Source organism: Scardinius erythrophthalmus, assembly GCF_964197995.2.
Source record: "Scardinius erythrophthalmus genome assembly, chromosome: 5".
Lineage (NCBI taxonomy): Eukaryota > Metazoa > Chordata > Actinopteri > Cypriniformes > Leuciscidae > Scardinius > Scardinius erythrophthalmus.
This window is the reverse complement of record NC_138225.1, coordinates 1,725,572-1,738,071: the sequence shown is the minus strand read 5'-3', so window position 1 is coordinate 1,738,071 and position 12,500 is coordinate 1,725,572. Positions and strand designations below refer to the sequence as shown.

The 12,500-nt window shown below is 35.6% G+C and overlaps 1 protein-coding gene across 1 annotated transcript in view; it reads left to right on the top strand.

The window, feature by feature from the left end:
* The window catches only part of ass1 (argininosuccinate synthase 1), a 54,285-nt gene that overhangs the window by 23,015 nt on the left and 18,770 nt on the right, over positions 1-12,500 (top strand). Inside the window, exons 9-11 of the mRNA XM_081366216.1 lie at positions 116-206; positions 5,879-5,963; positions 6,140-6,204. Coding sequence (XP_081222342.1) covers positions 116-206; positions 5,879-5,963; positions 6,140-6,204 — 241 coding nt within the window. The remainder of the gene's footprint in view (positions 1-115; positions 207-5,878; positions 5,964-6,139; positions 6,205-12,500) is intronic.

Below are 12,500 nucleotides of genomic sequence, written 5' to 3'. Positions count from 1 at the left end.
ATTAAGAGATTCAAATCTGTTCTCATAATTCAGCGATTTATAAGAATTTTAATTGGGGAACCTCTGAACTGTGAGACGATGTTCAGCTAAACCTGTGGTTTCTGATGTTTGATAGAATCACGCTCCTTCAGATCTTTTCCAAATGACCAAGAACCCAGAAGATTCACCCAACGAACCAGACGTGCTGGAGATCGACTTCATTAAAGGTCAGTGAGTGTGTTTCCATCGTCACTCACACTTTCAATCACACAGTATTATTATTTCTGTGTTACAAACATTCAGATTATCACAGAATTTCTGTGATAAATGTTTATATTTGGGATATAATCACTGATGACCAAAATTTTGAAAGTAACTTTCTGCTTCAAATAAAGATTGTATTAATTAAATCGTTACACCAGTAGGTGGAGACAAGAGACTGTTCAAACATGAGTGAGTCATTGAATCATTCATTCAAGAGATTCATTCAAAAACACTGATTCATCCAGTAATGAAACAAGTGAAGTCTTTATGAGTGAGTCATTGAATCATTCATTCAAGAGATTCGTTCAAAAACGAATGATTCATCCAGTAATGAAACAAGTGAAGTCTTTATGAGTGAGTCATTGAATCATTCATTCAAGAGATTTGTTCAAAAACACTGATTCATCCAGTAATGAAACAAGTGAAGTATTTAAGTGAGTCATTGAATCATTCAATCAAGAGATTCGTTCAAAAACACTGATTCATCCAGTAATGAAACAAGTGATTTCTTTATGATGAGTCATTGAATCATTCATTCAAGAGATTAGTTCAAAAATACTGATTCATCCAGTAATGAAACAAGTGAAGTCTTTGTGTGAGTCATTGAATCATTCATTCAAGAGATTCGTTCAAAAACGCTGATTCATCCAGTAATGAAACAAGTGAAGTCTTTATGAGTGAGTCATTGAATCATTCATTCAAGAGATTAGTTCAAAAATACTGATTCATCCAGTAATGAAACAAGTGAATTCTTTGTGTGAGTCATTGAATCATTCATTCAAGAGATTTGTTCAAAAACACTGATTCATCCAGTAATGAAACAAGTGAAGTCTTTATGAGTGAGTCATTGAATCATTCTTTCAAAAGATTTGTTCAAAAACTCTGATTCATCCAGTAATGAAACAAGTGAATTCTTTGTGTGAGTCATTGAATCATTCATTCAAGAGATTTGTTCAAAACACTGATTCATCCAGTAATGAAACAAGTGAATTCTTTGTGTGAGTCATTGAATCATTCATTCAAGAGATTCGTTCAAAAATACTGATTCATCCAGTAATGAAACAAGTGAAGTATTTAAGTGAGTCATTGAATCATTCATTCAAGAGATTCGTTCAAAAACACTGATTCATCCAGTAATGAAACAAGTGATTTCTTTATGATGAGTCATTGAATTATTCACTAACATTAACATTTTATCAGGACCTTTAGTAAATAAATCACGTTATTTTGTTTAGTTATCTATTCAGAATCGTGGGACAATCTTGATTCTATTTGAAACAAAAATCGTGATTCTCAGTTCATCCAGAATCGTGCAGCTCTAATTCAAGATTGGTCTCTTTTTTAAGGAGACGCTCATTATGTGCAGAAGTGAGAGTAGCTTCAACATTTGAAAAGTGTAAAATAGTTTATATGTATTTCACTAAATAATTTGGACTCTAAACCAATTATTTGGTTGTGTTCCAAATTTGATGTTGATATCACAAAAATTGAGCCGCTAAAATCTTTTAAAGTACCATTTTCAAAACTGTTGATACGTTTTGAGTGTTTTAGTTTTCCAGGGATTTATGATGATTATGAAAATATGTGTCTTTTTATAAAAAAAAAGTGTCCCATGATAATGTTATTGCAACAAAATAAACAAATCGGCTAGTTCAGATTTGCTATATATCATTATATGAGTGCACTGTGCGGATGAAGTTAGATAAACTGTGATAAGAGTAAAATAAAGATAAATAAAAATAGAATAAATACAGTTTGCATTTTGCATTTAAAGATTAAAGTTTTTATTTTTAGTGCTGGTTAACTACTATCTAAAATATTAATTGCACTAAAACATTAATGTAATTTTATTAGCTGAGTGATCATTTAATTAATCTAAAGTAGCCTAAATAAATTGCATGTCAAGTCAAATTTATTTGTAAAGCGTTTTCATAGTACATAGCAGAAAATCATCATATTTATAATATCTTCATGCCTTATAGTTGCATGTATTCATTTAGCAGTTTAAAGATGGGCGTTTTGCAGTCAAGCTATATAATATATATCACTGTACTGTATATATGCAGATGAAGAGCTGTGTGATTATTATAGTTTGCATTTTGCAGCGATATAAACAGAAAGTGCTGTAGGATATGATGGAAAAGCAGAGGAATGTTAGTTTTACACTCAGAGAAACTGTTTTCAAGCAGTTAAACAAAGTGCGTCAGGACTTCGTTCCCATATTTTTTTGTGGGGAATTAGAATCTCAATAGTTGTGCGGGACCCCAGCGAACTAGTAATGTGATTTTATCAGACAGCGACGTCATTGTGCTCTATGATCCGTTTTGATCGGCCATCAGTATTCATAGATATTTGAGCACGTCCATTTAATGTCCATGAGAAAAGCTTGTTTTAGTGATTCTCACAATGGCGGCCCCCCCGTCAACGCCCCGCTCCTGTAAAGACCTGGTTTATCTTTCTATTCTCCTGCCTCTTTTCTTCTGCTCACTTTCTCAGCACTCTCTCTCTCTCTCTCTCGTTGATAAAAAAGAATTTTAACTACCAAACCTTTTCCCTCTTGTCATTTTAACCCCCGTTTCTTTTGCCACGTCTTCTCCGGCTCCTCAAAAGGGGAACAAAAACAAAAAAAAGAGGAAAGAGTGGAAAAATGTAAAGCAGTAATTTTTCCTACAACTGTGTCTTCTGTGCCATTGTTGCTTTTCTAAGGCCGAGGGAACGAATAGAATCGGCACGGTGAATGAGGAGAGAGGAGAGGTGGCCGAGAGACTCTGCGTTCACGCTGCGTTTCGTTTATTTGAACTTTTAATCTAATTATTAACTATTTGAAGGAGCTCTGGGAGCCGCTGCTCGTTCGCTGTCCTGTGGCCCTCGGCCTCTGGGTTTGAGGCCAGTGTTTGCCATTATTTACTCTAAACTCATATTCAGTTCTGGACATATTCACGCAGCTCTTTTACATGCAACAACTGGTCATTAACATGTTTACAACACATGTTTTTACAGTGCAACTCATCAAAATAAGTTAAGGAATTTTCAAGTTATGCAGGATTCTACTCATTTTTTTAAGTCAGTGTAATGTCATTTGAGTTGAAATTAGTTTAACATCCAAGTTGATCCTTTTTTGTCTTGAAACTCAAAAAATGTGATAAATGAGAGTTTGCCGAGACGTTTGCAAACGTTACAGCATCATATTCGATATGAGAGAAAGTGTCATGTGACTTCAGAACAGTCATTTTTTTATATTTTGAATTAGTTTTTATTATGTCATTAGTTTTCATGTTCATTTTAGCTTAATTTTTTGTCATTTAACAAATAAGGTAAGCAATTTTCAACTTTTTTATAAGTTATGCAAGATTTAACTTATTTTTAAGTCAGTGTAATGTAATTTAAGTTGAAATTAGTTTAACATTCAAGTTGATTTGTTATACTTTTTTTTTTGTCAAAGTGACTCTCAAAAAATGTCATAAATGAGAGTTTGCCGAGACGTTTGAAGCCGTTAACCATCTTAAAGTCAAACATCATAGCAAACGTCAGAGCACCATATTTGACATGTCACGTGACCTCAGAACAGTCATTTTTTAATGTTTTGAATTAGTTTTTATTATGTTATTGGTTTTCATGTTCATTTTAGCTTCATTTTTAGTCATTTAACAAATAAGTTAAGCAATTTTCAACTTTTTTATAAGCAACTCATTTTTTAAAGTCAGTTTAATGTAATTTAAGTTGAAATTAGTTTAACATCCAAGTTGATTGTACTTAAAAATTTGAGGCAGCAACTTTTTTTGTCACAGTGACTCAAAAAATGTCAGAAATGAGAGTTTGCGAGACGTTTGAAGCCGTTAACGTCCAACATGTGTCATATCTCGCAGTCAAACATCATAACTGAACCATATTTGATATGAGAGAAAGCATCATGTGACTTCAGAACAGTCATTTTAGTTTGTTTATATATTTTGAATTAGCTTTCATGTTAATTTCAGCTTAATTTTTAGTCATTTTGTCGTGCTTTTGTCATTTTATTATTTAATAGACATGAAATATATACTTTTATGGTGTTTTTTTGCTGTGTTTTGGAGCTTGACTGACATGGTCTGATGGGACAACTCCAGTTTCTTCCCCTTTTTATTCCACGGGGAAAGCATCATAAGAGTTTGAGCATATAAAGAAATGATTGGATGATTGTAATGTTGGGTCGGACTGTCCGGCTCGCTCTTTTAGGCGTGATTATTCTCACAGGGCTTTGCGTTTACAGCTGTGAAAGGACGAGCAGGGACATGATTGGCAACTGTGAGCGTGATAAATGCTAATGAGACCCGTGTTGGGATCTTTTCTTTCTTTCTTCTCCTCCCTCTTTTCCTCCCCCGTTCAGATCCTCCACCTCTGGCCTCCGAGCGGCTCGCTTCACACTGGGAATAAGTTGAGTGTTCTCCGTGATTTATTTCTGGGAGTGTTTGAGAGGACCGTGGAGATCGAGAACACTCTCAGACTTCTGGAGATCTAGATCTAGACTTCAGTGAAACCAGAAGCTCTTCGCATTTTATAAACAAATATATATCATTTATTTTACAGTAGGAGAGACACATTCAAGAGGATAAAACAACAGATATATTGTTGAAAAGAAAGAATATTGTTTGTTTGTCTATCTATCCATCTATCCGTCTATCCATCCATCATCTATCCATCCATCATCTATCCATCCATCCATTTATCCATCCATTTTTCTGTCTATCTATCTGTCTGTATGTCTATCTATCTATCTATCTATCTATCTATCTATCTATCTATCTATCTATCTATCTATCTATCTATCTATCTATCTATCTGTCTATCTGTCTATCTATCTATCTATCTATCCATTTTTCTGTCTGTCTATCTATCTATCTATCTGTCTGTCTGTCTGTCTGTCTGTCTGTCTGTCTGTCTGTCTGTCTATCTATCCATCCATTTTTCTGTCTATCTGTCTGTCTATCTATCTATCTATCTATCTATCTATCTATCTATCTATCTATCTATCTATCTATCTATCTATCTATCTATCTATCTATCTATCTATCTATCTATCTATCTATCTATCTATCTATCTATCTATCTATCTATCCATTTTTCTGTCTGTCTATCTATTTATCTATCTATCTATCTATCTATCTATCTATCTATCTATCTATCTATCTGTCTATCTGTCTGTCTGTCTGTCTGTCTGTCTGTCTGTCCATCTATCTGTCTATCCGTCCGTCCGTCCGTCCATTTGTCTATCTATCTGTCCATCCGTCTATCTTTCTATCTCTCTATCCATCCGTCCGTCCATCCGTCTATCTTTCTATCTGTCTATCCATCCGTCCATCCATCCGTCTATCTATCTGTCCATCCATCCGTCCGTCCATCCGTCCATTTGTCTGTCTGTTGTCATTCTGTCATTTTGTCTGTGTATCAATTATGAATTCAATTATGAAACAAAGTTGATTCAGCGATAAAGTGAAACAAGGTTCTGATCCGGTAGTGTCAGTGCATCACTAATGCAGCCAGACTGAATATCCAGTGTGTCTTACATCCCAGAGTCAGGAAACTCAAACCCCATCGGGCGACAGAAATGGAGCGAAAACACTTCTCATCATTATATTAATGTGTTCTCATGCTTCAGGTGTTCCAGTCAAAGTGACGCATGTTAAGGAAGGGAAATCTAAAGACACTCCACTGGAGATCTTCTCCTACCTGAACGAGATCGGGTGAGCAGAACCTCAGCTTTACTCTGCTTTCACTGTGGCTCCTTAAACTTTACATGTTATCCAATCATAAACAGCCACGTCAACATACAAATGTTATTTTGAACAGCATGTGTCACTTGAGAATATATGCATCGTTATTTATTTATTAATCAATAACCGACTCTCTCGTTTCAAAGTGGAAAGCATGGAGTGGGGAGAATCGATATCGTGGAGAACCGCTTCATTGGGATGAAGTCCAGAGGTAAGAACATCAAGTCATTACATTTAAGAAGTGCGGAAAGCTTTATTTATACAGAACCTTTTAAAACTGTGTTTACAAAGCGCTTTACAGAAGAGACATACATACACATAGAAATAAGATTACATTTGTGCATTTGTCAGATTATTTTATCCATAGATTTCCATGTATTCAAGATAAACATTTGATCAGTTCACGTCATTCCCTAGAAATCAAACCCACAACTCTGGTGTTGCTTGTTGTAAATGAATTATGTCTTTAACAAATTTTGTCTTTAATTTTAATTTTATGGCAAAAGTATGAAAAAAAAATATTTTCCTGTTACAGGGCTCTACAGTGCGAGTAATTCACTCGCATTTGCGCCTAAAAATAGTCATGTGCGAACTTGAAAAATTATTTACGAGCACAGTGCGCGAGTGACGGACTGTTCTCAATACACTGAACAACAGCGCGATGAAGCAAAACATACCACTGATTTCATATGGAAAGCAAGCAAGACGAGGACGGGGCGCGACTGCGCGATGTGAACATGACGCGCTTAACTTTATTCAAATGTGAGCGACGATTCGCATCCAATGAGCCAATCACTGAAATAGTGTGGGAATGTGCGGGAACTGCTGGATTTTAAGTGAGAGAGTCAAGTGACTCCTCCCAACAGTGCTAAAAATAAATGTGTGAGAGCGTGTTATTGGCTATATGTAATGTTATAGCCAGATATGTTGACGCTACTGCAACACGCATCACGACAGATGAGCGATCTATTGATCAAGCCAACGCGCAAACTGCCGCAAATGAAAGTGAAAGTAAGTCGTAGACGCTCAGCGCTCAACACACAATCATAGATTCATTAATAGTAAAGAAACGAAATGATATTAGGCTACCAGTGCTGCTGTCGCTCTCTCCTATCGCTGATTTTGAAATGAGCTTATGATCAATAAAATGCAGCTCATATCTGTTGCCTTTGGTGACGTGAACTATGCATAGGCCTACATTAAATCTGCATATTGCGCGGGAATATAAGATCCGATTTATTTATTTATTTATCAGTTTTGCGAAAACACACAATGGAATCGTTTTGCTTTTGATCAGTTAAAACGCATGAAGTGACCAGGTGTAAACAGGCCCCTACACCATAAAAGCAGTATACACTAACTGAGCTAGATACGCAACACAGTATGATGCCTATAGTCATTATCTCAAAAGACCAAGTGCAAAAAAAAACAAAAACAAAAAAAAAACAAGGAACTCCCGCACACTATCAATACTTGCAAATGAGTATCAAAATTGTATTAGCAACGTTTAGGTCTCAAAAAAAGACCAAGTGCAGAAACTTAAGTTACGACCAAAACAGTTGACACTGAGGACAGGAAGATGACAAAAACTCATTTTTGAGGACAACTCAATGTAGCCTACTGCACGTACTGCAAAGGAAAAAAGGCATTTGTTTTGTTTTTAGCACTTTATACTTTATTGAGGTGTTCATTCTTTTATATATTTTGAAGTAGGCTAAAACTAATAATTGCATAGCTAATTATTAAACAGGTAGTTCACCCAAAAGAGAAAATTCTGTCATTTATTACTCTCCATCATGTCGTTCCAAACCCGTAAGATTTTCACTCATCTTCGGAACACAAATGAAGAACTTTTTGATGAAATTGAGAGATTTCTTTCCCTCCATTGACAGCCGAAAAAAAGTTCATAAAAAGATCATAAAACTAATCCATATGAACTGAGCAGTTTAATCAACTTTTTTCACTGTGCTCCTATATTTCTTTGTGTGCTCCTAAATTTTTTCATTTAGGAGCACATGTGCTCCTTGGGAAAAAGGTTAGCGTAGAGCCCTGTGTTATAATAATATAGGAATATTAATTAATTACCGGTAATCAATTATTATTACTTACAAAATAATTAAAAAATATTTCAACAAGATGCATATATTTTTTTACACATTATACAGTGTCTATATATATATATATATATATATATATATATATATTATACGTGTATAAAATGTAATATATAAATGTATATATGCTTATAATATAACTTAGTATTAACTTATAATAAATACTTATAATAAATAGTATAATAATAAGTACTTTTTCCTATATTAATATAACAGAGGAATATATTGCAAGTATTGCAGGGCAGAAATGACACTCTTCACTTTTAATTTGATCATGATTGTCTATAAATTCCCTCACATTTGATGTTTGTCCAACTTTTGGCAAAAGCTTTTCCTCCCTTTTATCAACATTTTCTAAAGAACAGCATCAGAATCCCCCAAAAAAACACGTTCTTCCTCAGTGTTTCTGTCTTGTTTTCCAGCATTAATATCTAAACATTCTTAAATCAAAATACATTTACTGGAGAAGAAGCAAAATGACTTCAGATATTACTGAAAAAAAATATCTAAATGAACTGAGTTTGAGTTTAAAACAAGATGAAATATCTGTAAATGGAATCAGAAAAATAATCTTGTTTTTCCTTTGAATGAAGACTATTTTTCTGACTCCACTGACAGGTATTTGTTCTTGTTCACTTCATTTGGATTAAAATCTTCAGTCATTTTGCTTCTCCGTTAAATCTCTCCTCTTCTCCATGTTAATCAGAGTGTGTCCTATCCAACCGTGACGGCGACACACGACGAGTCTATTATAGAAACGGTTTCTATTTTTCTGCGACGTCGCACTGGAACAACAAACACAAAGTGTGGCGATGATGATCTCAGGCGCTGTTTATGTACTTTATTTAATGTTAAAAGCGTGTCATGTGACTCTGAATATCATTTAGTGCTCCAGCTTTGTGGCTGTAAAAGCAACAATGGATAATCCACCTCAGATCTTCAAATTAAACAAATGGAAACAAGAACGTTCAAACTGTGAACAAACAAGTGTATTCTTTGACAAAGATTGTTTTAGTAACTCAGTAGCCTATGTGTTTTTAATAATGTTTAAATGGTGTAATATTTGTGAATTTGATTATGTAGCGACTTATCCATTTTAATGCGAGTGCCGTCGAGATTACTCTCTGGTGCTGCGAGACTCCGCCCACACGCTGTTCTGATTGGCTGACTCCGCCCATATGCTGTTCTGATTGGCTGACTCTGCCCACATGCTGTTCTGATTGGCTGACTCCGCCCACACACTGTTCTGATTGGCTGACTCCGCCCATACACTGTTCTGATTGGCTGACTCCGCCCACATGCTGTTCTGATTGGCTGACTCTGCCCACATGCTGTTCTGATTGGCTGACTCCGCCCACACACTGTTCTGATTGGCTGACTCCGCCCACACACTGTTCTGATTGGCTGACTCCGCCCACATGCTGTTCTGATTGGCTGACTCCGCCCACACACTGTTCTGATTGGCTGACTCCGCCCACACACTGTTCTGATTGGCTGACTCCGCCCACACACTGTTCTGATTGTCTGACTCCGCCCACATGCTGTTCTGATTGGCTGACTCCGCCCACATGCTGTTCTGATTGGCTGTGGGTTTTGATTGATTTTGACGCATCTCGAAGTCGCGTCGTGTGTAGTGTGGACAGACACATTATTTGTCGCTGGAATCTTATCGCATCGCGGATGTCAAGGCATGCAGTCACGTTTATTAACTCCACATCTATATAAAGACAGAAGTAACTGATGCATTATCCTGATGCTTGGATATTTGTTCTGGAAAACAAGACAACACATTGTTAGCAGTGAAGCTTGTGCTGGTTCTGGTTGCTGGAGACCCTGTTTGTGACAGTCTGTTCCTCTGACTGAATAATTGACTCAGATTCACAGCAGAGTGACAGGTGGGAATTGAAAAATACGTAATGTCTTGTTTTCCCCGCCGGTTCACAGAAGATCTGTGGAAGTGTGTGTTTACGATGTTCAATAAAGCTCGTGACAGGCTGTGTTTATGTGACACGGTCCAGGAGAATGAAGTGAACTGAGGTTCAGATAGTCACTGTCAAATATAAGCACAACCCTTTCTGTCTCTTTCCCAACAACAGCGCATTCTCATGCATTTCAAAATCTTTATTTTCTGCTCTGTTATCGTTCACTGCATACTTCCACTGAGATTAAAAACATGTACTTTTATTCATCAAGGACGCATTAAATTGCTCAAAAGTGACAGTAAAGACACATTCTGTTCATCAAAAAATCATGAAAAAATGTTTCCACAAAAATATGACTGTTTTCAACATTGATAATAATCATAAATGCATCAAATCATCATATTAGAGTGATTTCTGAAGATCATGTGACTCTGAAGACTGGAGTAATGATGCTGAACATTCAGCTTTGATCACAGGAATACATTACACTGTACTGTATATTCACATATTTCACTGTTTTACTGTATTTTTGATTAAATAAACGCAGCCTTGGTGAGCAGAAGAGACAAAAAAATGTTTCGATGTTCAAGAACTATAAAAAACAATCTGAACTTTATGAAAAGTCACGGAAAATATTCGAAAATGAATATGAGATTAACTAAAAATTCTATAGTGAATATTATAAAGTATTATGGCATCAAGCTTTACATTACTATTCAAGTTTTTATTATAAATGAATGCTGATACTTCGATAAAGACACACTTCTGTAAAAGGGTTTCATTTGATAACGTCAGGATATTTATCCAATTTATAAACTGGATTTGATGTTTTGAAAAATGCATGTAGAAAAAATAGTTAAAATCTTTTAAGTTAATGAGGAACCAGTGTTATTTTACTATTATTTATACAATTAATGTGTATATATTATATACAAATACAAAATATGAATATTTTGAAATCACTTTTTCATTTAAGGTTTAATATATTTTTATTTTTTATTAATTTCCTGTTAAACTGTTTTCAGTTCTCAGTCTCTAATTTTGGTTTAGTTTAAGTTTTTCATCTAATATTAAATGTCAGCTTTTAACAGTTTAACACTGACCGTGTCGCGCCTCAGGCTTCAGTTATTAAGCTCTTCACAGTGTGTGTGTGTGTGTGTGTGTGTGTGTGTGTGTGTGTGTGTGTGTGTGTGTGTGTGTGTGTGTGTGTGTGTGTGTGTGTGTGTGTGTGTGTGTGTGTGCGTGCGCGTGTGCGTGCGTGCGTGCGTGCGTGCGTGCGTGCGTGCGTGCGTGCGTGCGTGCGTGCGTGTGCGTGTGCGTGCGTGCGTGTGTGTGTGTGTGTGTGTGTGTGTGTGTGTGAGAGAGTGTGTGAGAGTCTTTTGAAGTGTTAAAGCGGTATTAACGCCACGCTCTTTCTGTCCGGGCAGGAGTGAGGAATGATAATCCGACCCGTGTTTTACCTGAAGACGTTTAACCTCACACACACAAACACACCTGAAGTGTGTAAAGATGAGTGTAAATCTGGCTTCATCTCTTGGGATCTTAATGCCGGAGACTTTTATCAGATGCTTTAGTCCCTCAATCTCCTGCTCTAAATCCCACAGAGTCTTAATGTGTATCAGATTGCCACTTTTCAGGACTTAAGCGCGGGTCGTTCTCTAAGTCTTGTTTTGGGCAGGAGTTACTGTGACGCTCGGGGTTTCGGGCCGAGAGCCTCGAGGGGACGGAGATTGGTTTACACATAAGACTCTGAGAAGTTAAGAAAGACAATTGCAGCTTTAATTGAAGAAATCTTTAGTCTCAAAGGGTTTTTGAGCTGTTTTGGTGAGTCAATTAGTTATTTCTGTGTTATGTTGGACAAACTTATATGTGTATATATATATATATATATATATATGCGCACACACTGCCGTTCAAAGTTTGGGATTGGTAAGATTTTAAAATAAGTCTCTTCTGTTCACCAAGGCTACATTTATTTAATGAAAAAATTAAAATTAAAAAAAGTTAACATTCTCAAATATTACTTTTTTTTCTTTGAATATATTTTTAAAAGTTATTTATTCCTGTGATCAAAGCTGAATGTTCAGCATCATTACTCCAGTCTTCAGTGTCACATGATCCTTCAGAAATCACTCTAATATGATGATTTGATGATCAAGAAACATTTATGATTATTATCAATGTTGAAAACAGTTGTGTACAATTTTTATTTCAGGATTCTTTGATGAATAGAAAGTTTAAAAGGGGAAAGAAATAAAATAAACCAATACTTATATTCAGCAAGGACGCATTAAATTGATTAAAAAAAGTGACAGTAAAGACATTTATAATGTTACAAAAGATTCTATTTCAAATACATGTTTTTCTTTTGAACTTTCTATTCATCAAAGAATCCTGAAAAAAAACATTGATAACAACATTGATAATGTTTTCAACATATAAAAATAAATGTTACTTGAGCATCAAGTTTA